General features: G+C 39.0%; 1 protein-coding gene across 12 annotated transcripts in view; it reads left to right on the top strand.

Annotated features, from left to right (window-relative positions):
* LOC148012301 (isoamylase 2, chloroplastic-like) overlaps positions 1-17,314 on the top strand; it is a 179,181-nt gene extending 161,867 nt beyond the window's left edge. For 8 of the 12 annotated variants that reach the window (XM_087669755.1, XM_087669752.1, XM_087669750.1 and 5 more), the window contains 3 exons: positions 7,300-7,383; positions 7,510-7,633; positions 7,807-8,034. In XM_087669755.1, the coding sequence (XP_087525881.1) occupies positions 7,300-7,383; positions 7,510-7,576 (151 nt within the window). In that variant the 3' untranslated portion in view covers positions 7,577-7,633; positions 7,807-8,034. Of the gene's footprint in view, positions 1-7,299; positions 7,384-7,509; positions 7,634-7,806; positions 8,035-10,372; positions 13,242-16,952 lie in introns of those variants that run through there. The other 4 variants (XM_087669759.1, XM_087669757.1, XM_087669751.1 and 1 more) reach the window with 3 other exon arrangements.
* Positions 17,315-18,289: the final 975 nt, after the last annotated feature.

Genomic DNA, 18,289 nt, shown 5'->3' with positions numbered 1-18,289 from the left:
GGAAAATTGCCCGGCTGTCTATTGGCCTTTTCTTAAAGGATGCTATGGCCGTTGTGGGAACTGTTCTGGCCCCCCCGAGCCTAAGGGCCATGAATCACAACCGTTTGTGTATGTTATGGGACACTGCTAGGAAAATGCTTGCATGGCTTCGTATTAATTGCTCTGACATGCATCCTTTGCACTTTCGTTTGAAATGGGGCAACTTTGCAGGACAATGCTTTTCGTGTGGAAAATTTGGGCATTTTATGGCCGAATGCCCAGAGAAGCAACCATCTTCAGATGATGAGCATGTTGTGCTACCTATGGAAGACATGGTGCTTGATGCTCTGTCACAGGATGCAACCCAGCCACCTCAAGTTCTGGATAAGGGTAAATAACCTGTTTTGGCTTTGGATTCCCGTGGCAATGACTGGGTAGAGGCACGTCCCAAAAAAGGTAAAAAGGTTGATGCTGGCCTGGTGGCTACTGGGCCTAATGTTTCACAAGATTCCATGCGCACGTATATATGCAAGAAAGAAATGTTGTCTTCAGAGCACGTTGCACATACTATGGTTCCTTGTGCTCCCCGTAATTAGTCTACGCGGAAAGTATATACCGACGGTCCAAAGGTCCCACCCGCTAAGTTGGCTTTTGATACCCCAAGGAATGTGATTACACCATGGGATCGTCCTTATCCCCATTCCATCCCCAAGACAATGGATATTCCGTCTACCTCTAAAGCTGGCCGTCAGAACTCTTTTGCCGTGTTAGTTGATTTTTTGGATGAGGGTGTCCTTGATATTCTAGCAGAAAAGGTTAAATCGAGGCAAGTGGTGCCTCGTTCTTGATTTTCTTTTTGAATACACATGAAGATAGCCACGTGGAATGTGCGAGGTATTTGTTCTCACCATAAGCAACATGCAATGTGGACTGTATTGCATGAGAATCGGTGGGATGTCTTGTGTGCGGTAGAGCACAAGAGTCACGGTAAAGTAGGAAAAGTTGTGGATTGCCATGAGTTTCTCTTGTTTTATGCAGGGACACACGCCGGGCATTATTCTGGTGTGCTTATGATTGTACATGAGAAATATTGGCCGGTTCCTATTAAAAATGATGTACATGACCGCGTTGTGGTGGTGGAAGTTTTATTTGAAGGAGATATCTTATGGTTGCTGGGCCTATATGCTCCGAATGACCCTTTATCCCGCTGGGATCTTTGGAATACCTTGAAGACCTCCTTGTCACTTGGCAGACGGGGTTTTTTGATGGGGGATTTTAATATGTGTGTTGATTCTTTACAGTCCACTTCAGGGCATTCGGTGATGGACGCTCCGGAAAGTCGAGTGTGGAATGCGTTTGCTCTTGCTGTACTTAAGCAAGATCTATGGTCCTGGCTATACCCTTCTTCTATAGGGTTTACTTTCCATTCGGCGCAGTATGCAACTATATGGTCGTGGTTGGACCGAATGTACATCATGCAGGACGATGGTTTTCTTCCTGAGATGCTGGAAATGACAGTCTTGTAGCAATATGCCTTGTCCAACCATTTCCCTCTCCAGCTTGAGATACTTGCACAACCCATTGCACCTTTTATGCAATTGCTGGATAGACTTCCTTTACGTTTCAACTCCTCTTATTTGAAGCATTCACTCTTTCGGGGCTATATGCAGCAATTGATTGATAGATTTTTATTGAACTTTGCCTCTAAGGGCACTGCTTCCTTTGAACGATTGCTCTCTAATGTGCAGCGGATTGCTCGGCAGTATGGGATCCACCATGCCTCTCTTTGTTGGCGGCGTCGATACGCAGCGGAGGACTAACTGGCTTTGGTTCGTTCTCTGCTGGTGGACACTCCAGATGATGAATTTCTACTGTCACTGGCGATGCGTTTGGCTGATCTTATTAAAGAGTTTCAGTTGAAATCTTATCAGTAGGCCAAATTGCAAAATTTGACAGAGAATTTGCAAGATAGTGCTTGTCAAACTCATAAGTTCTTTCGCGCTCTGTATGCCTCTCCTGCTCGAGAAAATATGACTAGACTCCAGAATTCAGAGGGTCAGATGGTCACTGACCCTCAGACTATTGTTAATATGTGCAGGAATTATTTTCTAGATCTTCTTGGTTCTTCTCAGTCACCTTCTGACCAGGTTACGCATGCACGTTCAATCTTCTATGATCTGGTCCGACATCAGGTTTCACTTGATATGTAAACTACTTTGGAGACAGATATTTGTAAGGAGGAGGTTATGGATGTTTGTTGCGCCTGCCTAAGGATAAAAGTCCCGGTTGGGATGGTCTCACCGATGAATTCTTTGAGAGTTCTACTACCCAAATGGTGAAGCCATTGACGGCTATGTTTCAGCAGGTTTGGGAAACAGGGTTCATGCCTTCCTCATAGAAAGAAAGGCTTATCAAATTGCTTTCAAAGGTTCCTTCGCCGTCAATGTTGCAACATTGGAGACCAATCTCTTTGATGGGTTCGATGTATAAAATCTTTTCCAAAGTGCTGGTGAATCGGCTCCACAAACATCTCTCGGCCATTGTGCATCCTCTTCAATATGGTTTCATTAAGGGCTGCAACATTCTGCATAATATCTTAAATGTGCAAATGGCTATTGACTATGCAAGACACTCTAGTCAAGAAGTGGTATTGATCCAATTGGATCTGGAAAAGGCTTTGACTATTTAGACTGGTCTTTCATCGCAGAACTTATGTCTACTATGGGCTTTGGCACTCGGATGTCCCGCTTGATCTACACCATTAGTGCGGCGGCTTCTTCGCGAGTTATGCTAAATGGTGGTGTTACAGAGCCCTTTGTCCTTGCACGCTCTGTGAGACTGGGTTGTCCTTTGAGTCCTCTCTTCTTTGCTCTGGCGACTCATCCGGTTCTTTCGATGTTATGTTCCATGGCAGCTTCCGCTCAGTTAGCCGGATTGTCTCTTCCTTTTGGTCAACACTTCATTAGTCAATCTTTGGCTGATGACATCTTTATGATTTTACGTGCGGACAAGGACAATATTTGCAAGGCATTAGATGTTTGGACGCTCTTTGGTCATGCTTCTGGTCTTCGTATCAATACTTTCAAATCAGCCATTCTCAGTTGCACAGAGTCCGATTTACAGTCATTGGGCTGGCAGGGATAGGTTGTTCCCCGTGGTTCCATTGTCAGGCATCTTGGGTACCCTTTGGGTGTTGATGTTCGGCCAAAACAACTACTACAGTGGATTTTACAGAAACTGGCAGCGAAGTTTCTGTATTGGAAGTTGCAAGCTTGGCCCTTCCATGTTCGCCTCAAAGTGGCTCAAACAATTATGTTGCCAATGCTCACATATTTCTTGCCATTGCTGCCTTGGACTCCTACTACTTTGAATGCTCTCACTCGGCCCATTCGTTTCATGTTATGGAAGAAGGATTCGTTGCATGCAGGTATTTCGTGGATTTCGTGGTCGCATATTGGCACTTCGTTGGTCTCTTTTTCGTGCCACGTGTGTGGAGCATCACCCGTGGGCCGTTATAGCCCGTTATTTTCTTGAGGACCGTGGGCTTCTGCATGGGAATACACAAATTCGAAGCTCCTGGTGGCATGCTCTTAATGCAAACTCTTGGTTTTCGAGTCCTTCCTCATCCCTGCTTGTTCATTTGGTTGGCTCCTGGCAATTGGTTCTCCAGAAGGCGCGTTGGTATCCAGCGGAGGACCGCTTACATAATAACTCTTTTCAATTGGAATTGTTGGCAGCCTCGAGATTACTTTCATGGGAAGGCAAACATGAGCTCAGACCAAAATTTAACTGCATGGCCCGTTTGGGCTTGACTTCAGTTGCAGATGCCACCGTTGCCAGTCGTAATGTCTTCATATCGTTTCGTACTGCCAGGAGGCTTTTCTGAATCCCTCGTGGATACCATGATTTATGGAAACAACTTTTGTTAGTGCTCCAGAGCAGGCAACCCTTTCTTGCCCTTGCTGTGGATCGCCCATGGCAGGACTTGGTCCTTGCAGGTCGGTTGAATTTGGAAAAGGCCTCGGCTAACCAGGTGTACCATCTTCTGATTAAAGATCATCAATGGCTGGTTACTAAAGCTAATACTGTATGGGGGTTGCGGAAATCTCAGTCATGGTGGAAGGCAACTGTGATGGAGGGCTAGGTGAACAAGACACCTTTCAAATGCAAGGTCTTTCTTTGGAGGGTAATGATTGGTGGTCTTCCTCTTGCCTCGGCCCTTTCCAAGCGTCGAATCTCTAACGGCAATTGTTTCTTCTGCACCACTACTATGGAATCGGCCCATCATTGATTTATCTCTTGCCCTCTCGCTAAGAAAATCTGGTTGCTTTTGTCAGCGGTTTGGCAAGCTGTGGTTGGTTTCTCGATGAGCCCTTTCGATTGCGTTTTTGTACGCCCAAAATACCCCACACCGGCACAGTTGCATATGAAGATCTTGTTCCATTTTCTTAGATACTGGGGATGGTGGCACAATTGGACCACTCGGAATGCCTTTCTTTTTGATTCCGCCTCTAATGTTCCGGGACACATTGCCAGGCTTAAAGGCCTCTTGCTTTGGCAGATAGATCTCATTCAGCACTTTGACCTGCTCCCTCGGGAAGACTTACTTCCCTAGCATATGGCAATTTCCTCTGTGTCTTTGCCATGACTTGTGTATCTTTGTCCGCGTTTTGTGTTGACAGTTTACACACGGTGGCTTAGAGCCATTGTCTATCTTGTAATCATGTAAACTTGTACATTTTTTTCGTTATTAATACAATTACCTTTTACGGAAAAAAGAGAGAGAGAGAGAGATTCAATGCTGAACACGAAGGTTTCACACCATGCTAGAGCTAAACATAGCCTTCCTAGAGTAGGTGGTGGATGCCTTGGGGCCTGATTTAGATGATGAAGAGCATGAAGAAAGGGTTCCTTGTATGGAGATGGTTGCTCCTTGTTTCGAGATCTAGTTCGGCTCTAATGTGCAACCCCTCGTTGAACCTAGTAGACATGTCACTGATGCAGTGATGGAATGCAATGAGCACATTCTTGAGGATGTAATACCAAATTCTCAAGGCCCTCCACAATTTGAGCATTGTGCTCACTCTTGTGCATAGGTGACTTTAGTAGTGGGGAGTTCGAGGACTTGGACTGGGAACATCTCTTGGTATTTGCCAATATGTTGTTGGGTGAATATGTTCAACATAACTAGGAATCCTTTCTAGACCAAGATAAGGAGGAGGTTTTGGATGCTACTCTTGATACGAAGAGTGTGTTGCATTCTTTTTCGACTTTCCATGAAAGAGGGGTTATCCTTTGTTTCATCGGCAAGATTCTGGAGCTCTTCTGGATCTGCCGCCAATGGTTTGACTCCATTTTGCAAGGCAACTGTGTAGATGAAATCTTTGTTGGTCCACAAGGCTTGTATGAGATAATGCTTAAATCAGCAAGTGCTCAGGATGATCTTTTGGCTAGAGTTCAATGAGATAAACCATTTCACTACAAAATAAAGGGCCCTCTTGGCCTAACAAAATCAAACATTAAATCCAATACAGATGACCCTCTTGGCCTAATGAAATATAACCGTGAAGCACACCATTTAGCAACCTACTGTTGAAAGCAAACCCTTGGTCCCCGCATAAACCCTATTGAAGCACAAAATTAGACCAAGGGGATGGCCATTCAGGCCCTACACTAAATGCATTAAATTATTAGCTAACCCCCTTGCATAAATGGCAAGGGATATGCGATGAATATGTTGTTGATCAATTTGATGCGTCCATGACATAATAGAAAGATGGTCCCCTTGCCCCTTCTTTTTAGGCCTATCCCTAGTGCAGCTTATTCCTGACCTGCTCTTGTGACAGGTCTGCTGATGCTTCGCCCCCATGCCTCGTGCTTTTCTGCCACCAGTGTTCTGTGCGCTGCTGCTGACAGGCCCCTTCATGGCAGGCCAGATTATGGACTGCATGAATTCACCTGCTGTAGCTGGGGGTCCGGACATGGATGTGAAAAAATTATTCCCCGATGGACTAGGGAATGTTTATAATATGGTCAAACAAGTTGACTAGACTACCTTCTTGGTCTATAAAAGGAAGACCCCTCTAAAGCCATTGTCAATCTATCTTTCACCTATTTAGAGTTCTTCTAGATAGCCTTAAGCTCTTCATATATCTTATATCAAGATCACCATTTAGCCTTCATAGTGGAAGCGTATAGATGACGCAATGGAACAAGATATGGTGCCCTACACTGACGAGATGGCTTTGTTCCCTCCTGATGTTCAGCCTTCTGTCAAACGCAGCAAGCATGATAAATTTAGATTTGCAACAGCCAAATTGGAAATACTCAAGAGGTTCTTCACTCCTTTTTTACTTTTCATGAGCAAGGCATTATCCTCTTCTTCACTAGTTGGATTCCTATGCTTGCCAGAATTCGTCAGTGGCTGACATCTATCCTTCAGACTGATTGTGTGGAAGAGAGCTTTGCTGGTTCACATGGCTTCTATGAGGTTGTGCTTCCTTTTGCTTCGGCATGGGATCTCCTCCTCAATAAGCAGCTGCATTCTACCTATGAACAGCCCATTCAGCAGTAATGTTGGTTGCTGCCATCTATTGCAGTGGTGATGTCATCAGATTTTCTGCACATATTTGTGTTTTGATCTTCTACAGCGGGTGTCTTCTTTCAGCTTTCATAGCCTGCCTATTTAAGCTCATTTTGATCAGCATTTTCAGGCTTTTGGTCATCCACAGCAGACATAATCTTCAACAGTCACTGGCTGCATACTGGAAATCATCAGCATTTTGCCTTTTGGAGTTGACATCCTTCCTCTGCTGCTGTCATCATCATCAGACTGCAGTTGCCTTCACCTGGAGCAGTCTCATATTTGTCATTTACACTCCTCTGCCCAAAGGACTGCATTTTGCTCCCTTCACAATGCAGATTCCATTGCAGGTGCTGCCACCTGGTGAATCAGGGAAAGTGCAGTCATCTCTGAGCTTTTGATTGGTGTCATCAACTTGTCTTAGCTCACCTTGGTACCATTCTACAAGGCACAGAACACTGAGGCTCCCTTTTATTCATTACATTCATTCTCTCAGTTTCTGAGTTCTCTTATTGTCTCTGTGTTCGCCGTATGCACTTTGTGTTTCTCCTGCAAACCCTACTGTTTCTCCACACCTTCCTCAGAATTAAAACCTCTGCTCACATTTAAAGTTTTTATTGCCACAACTTATGATGGGTACCTTTCATTATTTGTTTATTGATTAAGAACTTCAACAGGTTGTTCTACATTCATACTGGCCAGTAACATAAGCAAAGTCTTACCTGTATTCATGATAGGTATCGGATTGCAGACACCAGCCTTCCTTATCCAGACTGTTTTGTTGAAGATGGAGTTCCAATAGAAAGGTCGAAAAACGAAAGGTATTCTTTGTGTATCTCGGGTGTGACACTAAGCCAGTGCTCTGACAAAATAAGAAGCATGCAGGCTGGCCTTGTGCATTTTTGGCATGTTGACTTCCCCTGATCTTCATGTTCTTAATGGAGCAGGTCAGCAAGATCCTATAAGGTCCAACCCCACAGCTCGATACTCCTTGAGGCGAAAGTGCTGAACTGATTGGCAGTAGAATCCAATTTCTTTATAGTTTAATGTGCAAGCTACACTCAGCTTCAGGTGATATGATGACCTTTCTGTCTGAAAGTTATTGTTGCTGTTTAGTGGATGTCATAATGGACAGTAGTTTCACAACAAAAAGAATGTCTTGAAGTGAAGTTCAGTTTATCTTAACATCCTGATAGATGGGTTAGTATGCGTCTCTGAAAGAGTAAATACTGGATGCTCCACAGGTGTAATAATGCATAAGCTCAAGTACCAATAAGGCCATGAATGGGATCTGTCAAAATCCAATGTACAGTGCCAACAGCTGTGTCAAACAGAAGCTAGATGACTGTATAACAAAAGCTTCCATCTTTGAAGGGTGTCTCTCTCTCTCTCTCTCTCCCTCTCTCTCCCGCACACAGTCTACTAGGTGTCATCTATTCATTAGGGCACAGTAACCATTTCTTTCCTTGCAATTGAACAGTATGTAGGAATTGATACGAAGTTTACCAGACCTGTGTAGGCTGTGTCGAGGTAGCTGTGTGCATGAATGAAGGTGCAGGTTGCCGAAGGACATATCGGGCACGTTGGTACCTTTTTAAAATGTATGACTCAAAAAAAAAAAATAAAAAAAAATAATAATAATAATAATAATATATATATATATATATATATATATATAACAGTAAAAAAATACTTTTAACGTTTAAAAAGTGAACACTTCTAGAGAAAAAGTAATGATCAGCTACACCACTAAAGAAATTGTGTGATGGCACACTCAGCTAGCAACACAAACTTGTGTAATGGCATAGTCCACTTTGTGCTAACGGCGGGAATATGAACAATGCTTTATATATATATATATATATATATATATATATATATATATATATATATATATATATATATATATATATATAGTCAAGGCTTGTTTTTGATGGAGTGAAACTGCTCTACATATAAGGCGCATTACTATTGTGGTAATTTTACTCTTCTATATGGTAACATCCCAGATGAAAACAAAGTAGGGTAAAGGGGCTAAGAAGACAATCCTTATTTATAGCTTTTTTTCCTAAGCGAGTTACATAAATGGCTTCTAATATGTCATATGGAGTTTAAATAAAAAACTTTTGAGGCATTTTGATGTTTTTATCATGCAGTCCTAGTTATAAATGAAGGGTTCATAAAAGAGTGACAATGAATGGTCAATAGAGTGACACTCAAGGATACATTGTTTAAAAGTTTTATAAAATCAAAAATATTAAAAGAATTACATGGCTCCATTGTTTAATTTATATTAAACTTATATGTGATATGAATAGATCTATATGATAATCTTGAGTGGCTAAAAAGCTTGCATATCTTTTGCAAAATTGTCACTCAATGGGGGTGGGGTGTGTTTTGCTTTTGGGGACCATCATTTTATCGGTCCCTTTATCCTATATATTTCAAATCACCTTGAGGCACATGGTTTGAGAAATACTTTGCTTAGAGCTATACATTTCTTCTCCTCGAAATTCTAATTAAAGCATTTTCAACTACTTGTTTTGTTAAGCTTCTTGTTGTATTGTAGTTTGTTAGCATAATTGTGTGTGTGTGTGTGTGTGTGTGTGTGTGTGTGTGTGTGTGTGTGTATAGTCAATAATAAATAATTTGGTTACAGATGAGTAGTTTAAAATACTTGTCCAACGTAGTAGTTAACGATAAAGTAATTATCAAATATTGTCAAACAATTACATAATGTACAATGGTTAAATAAAAAATGGGTTAGATCGAAGTTTTACAATCATATTGGAGTTCTTTGAATGCTTAAAAAGAAATCTCAAATATTAAGGAAAAAAATATTTTTTTCTCGTACTTAATCTTGAGATGTTTACTTGATATTTAGGTATTTGTGATTTGACAGAATTGCCATGTTTGTATATTGTAATATTTTTTCTTGAATATTTTGTTTTTGCTTAGAATCTTATGTATAGAAACACGAAACTTACATGAAATTTACTTAATTTAGAATGTGCATGAGTTAAAGCACCAAAGAAAGAAATAATTCAAGTACGTGTCTTGCTTGAGATTATGTTTTCCTTGGCTCTTTAGAAAAGTCAAAATAATTAAACAAAAAATTCATTGAGAGTGCATAAGGCAACAACTTAATCTTTTATTGCTTGCATACAATAATTAGAATTTAAGACTAGTATATATGAAGTATCGCATCGATACGCGCATAGTGTAAAAACAACCTTAGCGTGTATCGTCATTTGATTTTTTTTTAAATCTAGAGAGTCAATGTTATATTAGTCGTTAATGTCAGTATCCGAAGTGTGGATGGTTTAAAAGTACTAGATTTTTGGACAAGTTTAGTCAATTTTAGATATTTTAGATATTATCTCTTGTAAAAATTTAAAAACTATAGAAAAATTCTAGAATAAGATGACATATAAAAGAAAGCATATACCTTTCAATCATTTTGGAAGGATTTTATGTAAAAAGGATAGGTGAAATATGACGTGTGATCGTAGTTTTTAAGCAGTAAATAATACTCTGAATTAAAAGATGGAGTGATCTGGCCAGGTGTCTTGGTATTTTACATCTCCTTTCGAAGCCAATAAAAGCATCCGATTGGCGGTCTAAGTAACATAGCAGAATGTATTATTTTATGTACGTTTTTGTTTAGAAGAGATTTATCTTCTTATAATGTAAAAATAAATTAACAAGCTTTATCTTTGTGAGTATTTTTTTTATATATTTCATTTCTTTGAGTCATTCTCTTTCGTTTACTCCTCTCTTTATTTGATCCCTTTATCTCCCTGATGTCAGGATGCATATTCCACGGTGGATTCCGTGAGGTTTTACGGTGGATTCTGTAAACTTAATGACCGGGGTTTATATACAAAGAGGATTTTTTGTGCGAGAAGTTGATGGGGACGCCTGTCCTTTTCGGGCGTTTCATTAATTTAGTATGTACATGGGTGATTCCATAACGGGTGATTCTGCAAAATGCATATTAAATTAATAAACGTTTATGAGTTTAGAGTGCGCACTCATAATAAATTAAGGTTATGATTTATTTCTAACCAGTTGATTTTTTTATGTAGGTGAAGACTGCTAGGTATTCACTTTTGTCGGTTTAATTGTATTATTTTACTAACGATTGTGAATGCTTCAGTTGATGTGTAAAGATAGCAGCAGTGGCGGAGGAAAGCATTGGAGTTTAGCGAGTATTCGACCTTTGGATTATATTTTGATATGCGCCACGCCTATATTTTATTATGTCTATTGAGACATCGATTATTGATTATTATTTTGTATGCGCCTATGCGTACGGATATGTTATTTTTATTTTAGACATTGAGATTGGGCGTGCCAGACTCTATGGGCACCGTCCATTAGCTTTATTTTCCTATTTTTGTAGAAAGCAAACTCAAAAGCTAAAAGCTTGTCATATTTTTGTAAATTGGGCTATTATTGAGCATAAAGATGGAAATATGCTTTGTGAAGCGCTCACACAAGGCATGGGGGGAGATTGAACCCAATTGGTCTCTTGCTTCTTGTCGTTCATGCTTTTACATTGTTTTTTGTGCAAAAAGGTAGAGTTCATTGTTCTTGGGGACCTTCCAGGATTCATTATGTGAGCATTCTGCGATCGATTTACATACCAGTGGTATTAGAGCAGAGCTGAGATCAAGAGCTTTCAATCGCTACCAATCTCGGGCGAAGGCGGAGCTCCAGGAATGATCGGGCTCTACAGTCAATCTCATCGCGAACCGTCGATACAGACAGACTTCTGGCGATCAAGAACCCCTGTTTTTACTGTCAAATCGCGAAGGACCAGGCTCTGCAGGCGGAGGACCACACATCTATCTCCTTTATCAAGTCGTGGAAAAACCAAAGATAAGCTTGCTTCATATTCAAGTTAATTGCTTCATCAAGGCTTAATCTTAAGCTTAGAAGCTTTTAAAAAGCTTCAAGCTTCACAAATTTCAATCGTGATATCAGAAGACCATTCCGATTTTTTCGCGCGGCGAAAAAAAACGGCCCCTCCTCCCTCCCACGAAATTGCGCCGTGCTGTCTCTTAAGCTTAAGCTTAAGCTATTAAGCTTAAGACTCTAAGCTATCTGCAAGTTACACAGGGCAACAAAGTTGACAAACTCCAGGTCCTGCACCGCAAAAGTCAAGTTCTGCAAGTCAAGTGGAATCAAGTCTTGCAAGTTCATTAAGTCGGCCTAAGTTCTGCAAGTCTGCAACTCTGCAAGTCAGACTAGTCAACTGGAGTCAGAACTAACTAGTGCTTAAAACTCCTAGAAGGCTTGTTCCTATGCAAAAACTCTGAACTGAAAAGTTGTTCGTAGCAAGGTGTTCTACCTATCTACAAGTTCGTTGAAGTACTTTCAGCAAATGAAGACGGAAATATTGCAGATTTTCTGAAAATTGAGAAATAAATATCCAAAGATACATAGCCTTGTAACCCCGCATTTGAGCTACGCTCATCCCGCTAACCTGATTTTGAGTGAGAAAGGTTTATTGAGTTTTACAGGATGACGACCCCACATATGGATGATCCTATGGCTGAAGACGACTTACCTGAGCCTACCATGGAACAAAAGATGGATCTAATCATGTTACAATTGGAAGAAGAGCGAAGGGCTAGGCAAGCATTGCAAGCGCAATTGACAAAACTACAAAGAGCGTCCACCGACAAAGAAGAACCACAAGCTGAAGATTTGATTCGACATACCATCGACGCCACTCTTGAAGCACAAACCATTCGCAAGGAATCAAAGATAAGTAAACGAAGTTTCAAATTTCGCACTTTTAATGGCATACGAGAAGAAAAGACTGTTTTATAATTCATTAGTCAGTTTGATGACTATTTCAATGAGGAAACTTATCCAGAAAAAGATAAAATCAAGTATCTTACTAATCATCTGATAGACAGAGCATCACTTTGGTGGACTGTAGTACACAAGAGCATAAAATGTCCTGCTACTTGGGAAGATTTCAAGAAGAAGTTCATGCAGAATTTCCTTCCAGTGCAATTTCATGAGAAGGCTATCAAGCAATGGGATTTACTTCAACAACGGGATCGTGAGCCTATTCCACAGTATACAGAGCGTTTTTGGAATGCACTCCTACAGTTACGCATGCTTGAAGACGTACCTAAGGCGATACATAAGTGGAAATATATGTCTGGACTCGCTGAAGTGAACATGTTCAAGCCTGCTACCCTTGAAGACGCCATCTCACTAGCTCACGACACTGAAGATAAGTTACGCGGAAGAGACAGACGACCACAGCAATTCCAAGCCAACGGTAATTATGGATCTAAACAATTCAATTCCAATTTTAGAATGTTTAATCCAAGTCGTTTATCATCACCATCTTTCCGCAAGAATTGGGCTAAACCACCTGCATTACCATCCAATGTCAATCCAAATTCTAAGCCTATTCCACAAGCAAATCCAAATGTATCCAGACTTTCAGCCATTGTAAATAATGTAACCAAAGCCAAGCCAATAGTATGCTATAAGTGTCACCAGCCAGGGCATCTTGCAGCAAATTGTCATTCAAAGAAGCCACCGGCGCATATTAACTATCTTGGAGACATGGATGAAGACGAGCATGAGGATATGCCAGATTTCACTGAAGATGAGGATGATACTACTACTACTTCCGACACTTTACCAGGTATGCCTACTCCACATTCATTATTGACTATAAAATGTTTGGTGCATGGAAAGGAAAGAACTATCTTGCATGATGACGGTAGTACTCATGACTTTATTTCAGCAAAATTGGTAAAGGAATTAAAATTACAGACTGTACCTACGTATTATCGCATAAAAGCTGCATTTTTAGGCACTAGGTACAATGGCACACAAGAAGTACAAGATTTAGAGATTCAAATTGGTTCATATATTGAAAGAAGAAATTTCTTAGTTGTCCCATTACAATCAAGCGACATTATCTTAGGAATGCCTTGGAGACACTAGCATAATCCAAATATAGATTATTCCACACACACAATGAATATTAATTTTCAAGGAAAATCCATTACATTATATGGTATGCATGCATCTAATATTTTTCCACTGCTTTCGCATACTCAAGCAAAACGTGCATTACGCAAGAGTACTAAATCATATCTCATTTGGGTGAATGAATTGCACGCAAAGGAAAATCATATGCACCCTAGGCATAAGGAATTTCTTGCATATTTTAAAGACTATTTTGTAGAAGACCTACCACCAAGTTTACCACCTTCACGACCAGAATACCATAAGATTGATTTAATCCTTGGCACACAACCACCTTGCAAAGCACCATATAGGCATAATCAAATAGAGCAAAAAGAAATCCAGAGTCAAGTTGAAGAATTACTAAATAGAGGCTTAATTCGACCTAGCAGTTCTCCATTCGGTGCACCTGTACTCTTAGTCAAGAAAAAGAATAATACCTATCGTATGCGTATTGACTATCGAGCTTTAAATAAGATCACTGTAAAGAATATGTATCCTATACCTAGAGTTGATGACCTTATGGACAAATTGCAAGGATTTTCTATATTTAGTAAAATTGACCTTAAGTCTGGATATCATCAAGTGAGGCTAGATAGATCTGACATATTTAAGACCGCATTCAGAACACAATTTGGCCATTACGAATTCTTAGTCATGCCATTCGGATTAACTAATGCACCTGCTACTTTCAGTAGAATGATGAACCGTATCTTTCTGAAATATCAGCATTGTGTGATTGTTTTCTTTGATGATATTTTGGTATTTAGTCAAAGTGAAAAAGAGCATTATGAGCATTTATCATTAGTTTTTTAATTATTGAAAGAAAATCAATTGTTTGCAAATCTTGAAAAGAGTGAATTCTTTAAGACAGAAATAGAATATTTAGGTCATATTGTATCAAAAGAAGGAATAAAAGTTGATCCTAAGAAAATTGATGCAATATTGCATTGGCCTGTTCTTAAAAATGTACATGAATTACACTCATTCCTTGGTCTTGCTAGTTTCTATAGGAAGTTTGTACGTAATTTTTCATTATTTGCTTTACCATTAACCAAACTACTTAAGAAAGGAATTGTTTATCAATGGACTGAAACTCAGTAGAAATCCTTTGACTTACTGAAACGTGCATTAACTAATGCCCATGTTCTACAATTGCCTGACTTTAATAGACCATTCTTTCTAGTTGTGACCGATGCTAGCGGATCAAGAATAGGAGCCGTACTAATGCAAGACAATCATCCAATAGCATATTCTAGTTCTAAGCTAAAACCCTATGAGCTCAAATATTCCACTTATAATAAAGAACTATTAGCAGTTGTACAAGCATTAAAACAGTGGAATCACTATTTAATGGGTTCAAAATTCATGATAAAGACCGACCAGCAAAGCATTAGACATCTACTTAGCCAAACCCAAATTTCTGACCGTCATATCAAATGGGCTTCCTTCATTCAAAGTTTTCATCCTATCATTCAATACCAACCTGGAAAAGAAAATGTAGTTGCTGATGCATTGAGTAGAAGACCTACAATTCATAATATTTCTATCATATCTTATGATTCTTTGATTGCTATGAAAGACACATATCACCAGGATATTACTTTTCATTCTGATTGGCAAAAATTAGTTCAAAATAATTTCATTCCTGTTGATTCATTGTCATATAATGATGGATTTATATTTTTTGAAAAGAGACTGTGTTACTATTCCATTCCGATCTTTTGTTTTGAATGAAATTCATTGTCCCTCATATCAAGGTCATAGAGGTATCATATCTACATTACGCATGTTAACTGAAGATTTTTATTGGCCGCATATGGATGCAGATGTATCTAATTTCGTTTCTGAATGTTTGATTTATCAAAGAATAAAGAGACAACATGGTAAACAGTATGGATTACTAATGCTTTTGTCTATTCTATCTAAATCTTGGGAACATATTTCTATGGATTTCATTACTGGTTTACCAAATACTAAATCTAATCATGACATGATTTTGACAATTGTAGATAGATTTAGTAAGCAAGCATATTTCATTGCATGTAAGAAAACTTTAACAGCATCACAAGCAGCACAGTTATTTTTGAAAACTGTTTTTACTAACCATGGATTGTCAAAAGTGATTATTTCATATCGTGATTCTAGATTTTGTAACAATTTTTGGATAACACTGTTTATAAATCTAGGCACAAAGATTGATTTTTCATCTGCATTTCATCAAAAAATAAATGGATAAACAGAAGCCACAAATAGCACCATTCTAGATCTTTTACGTACATATACTATCTCTAAACCTCAGACATTGAATACTCATTTGCATTTATTACAGTTTGCATACAACAATACACCGCACACATCTACAAAGAAAGCACCTTTTGAAGTCATTTATGGATATAGATTATCTACACCTGTTGCATCTTTGTCTAATAGAATTCAGAGTGCTGATGATATTGCTACTATGCATAATAATATTTTTGATGAGGTTAAGGATATGATTGCTAAAGCCCAACAATCATATACTAAACAAGCCAACAAGAAAAGACAAGCCATGAATTTCAAAGTTGATGATTATGTTTGGCTTAGAATAGAAAAGCGTAGACTGCAAAGTGTAGATAGACATCCAGTTGTCAAATTAGCTCCTAGATTCTATGGACCATTTAGAATCATTCATAAGATTAATGATAATGCATTCAAGTTAGAATTGCCAACTCATTGAAAAATTCACAATACATTTCACATTAGTTTATTGAGACCATTTAGAGGCCAATTACCTATCCACCCTGTTTATGAAAACCCACCTTTATTAGAGGAAGAGACTGAAATACTTGAACCAGAAGCCATCATAGACACTGACTACATGACCACTAGAACTGGCCGAAGGTATTCTAGATATCTAGTTAAATTTAAGAACCATCCTGTAGACGAAGCACAATGGATGCACGCTAAATGCTTTCCCCACTCTGTTAGCTCCACATTGAGCTAATAGCAATTGAGGTCAATTGCTATCTCACCCCGGGGGTATGATGCCAAGAGGCATATTCCACGGTGGATTCCGTAAGGTTTTACGGTGGATTCCGTAAACTTAATGACCGGGGCTCATACACAAAGAGGATTCTTTGTGCGAGAAGTTGATGGAGACGCCTGTCCTTTTCGGGCGTTTCATTAATTTAGTGTGTACATGGGAGATTCCATAGCGAGTGATTCCGCAAAATGCATATTAAATTAATAAACGTTTATGAGTTTAGAGTGCGCACTTGTAATAAATTAAGGTTAGGATTTATTTCTAACCAGTTGATTTATTTATGTAGCTGAAGACTGCTAGGTATTCACTTTTGTCGGTTTAATTGTATTATTTTACTAACGATTGTGAATGCTTCAGTTGATGTGTAGAGATAACAGCAGTGGCGGAGGAAAGCATTGGAGTTTAGCGAGTATTCGACCTTTGGATTATATTTTGATAGGCGCCACGCTTATATTTTGTTATGTCTATTGAGACATCGATTATTGATTATTATTTTGTATGCGCCTATGCGTACTGATATGTTATTTTTATTTTGGACATTGAGATTGGGCGTGCCAGACTCTATGGGCACCGTCCATTAGCTTTATTTTCCTATTTTTATAGAAAGCAAACTCAAAAGCTAAAAGCTTGTCATATTTTTGTAAATTGGGCTATTATTGAGCATAAAGATGAACATATATATAAAATACATGCTTTGTGAAGCGCTCACACAAGGCATGGGGGGAGATTGAACCCAATTGGTCTCTTGCTTCTTGTCGTTCATACTTTTACATTGTTTTTTGTGCAAAAAGGTAGAGTTCATTGTTCTTGGGGACCTTTCGGGATTCACTACGTGAGCATTCTGCGACCGATCTGCGCACCACTCCCAGTTCGGAGTGTTCACTGTCTGAAAATAGAGATCGCATGCCAATTGTTTTTACCAATCCTTTTTACATAAAATCCTTCCAAAATGATTGAAAGCTACATGTTTTTTTTACATATCATTCTATTCTAGAATTTGTCTATAGTTTGTAGACTTTTATAAGAGATAATATCCAAAATACAAAAAATTAGCTAAACTTGTCTAAAAATTTAGTATTTTTTAATCATCCACACTTTGGGTATTGACATTAATGACTAATATGACATTGGCTCTCTAGATTAGTAAGAAAGCGAAGTGATGATACACTCCAGTTTTTTACCACTGCGCGTAACGGTACGACATTCAACCCCTTCTAACTTGCATATCATTTGATAGGTGCCAAAGTCTTACGGATCTGTAGTATCAGAAGAAGTCGGTCACAATATGAAAAACTCTAAAGTGCGGCTTTTTTATTGATCTAGAAAGTCAATGCTATATTAGTCATTAATGTCAGTGTCCATAGTATGGATGGTCTAAAAATTTTAGATTTTTGGACAAGTTTAGCCATTTTTTATATTTTAGATATTATCTCATAAAAATTCAAAAACTATAAACAACTTTTAGAATATGATAATATGTAAAAAAAAAGCATGTAGCTTTCAATCATTTTGTGAAGATTTTATGTAAAAAAGATTGTCAAAATTGTGCGGCGTGCGATTGCAATTTTCAAGCAGTGAATAATACTCTGAACTGGGAGATAGAGTGATCTGGTAGAATTTTGGCCAGTGTCCTAGTATTTTACCTTCACTTTGAAGCCAATGAAAACATCACATTGGCCGTTTGAGCAGCATAG

Source organism: Lygodium microphyllum, chromosome 27 (assembly GCF_053477565.2).
Source record: "Lygodium microphyllum isolate KBCC chromosome 27, Lygodium_microphyllum_v1.1.10, whole genome shotgun sequence".
NCBI classification, from domain to species: Eukaryota; Viridiplantae; Streptophyta; class Polypodiopsida; order Schizaeales; family Lygodiaceae; genus Lygodium; species Lygodium microphyllum.
The sequence above is the reverse complement of the archived record's forward strand: the minus strand, read 5'-3'. Positions and strand labels throughout refer to the sequence as shown.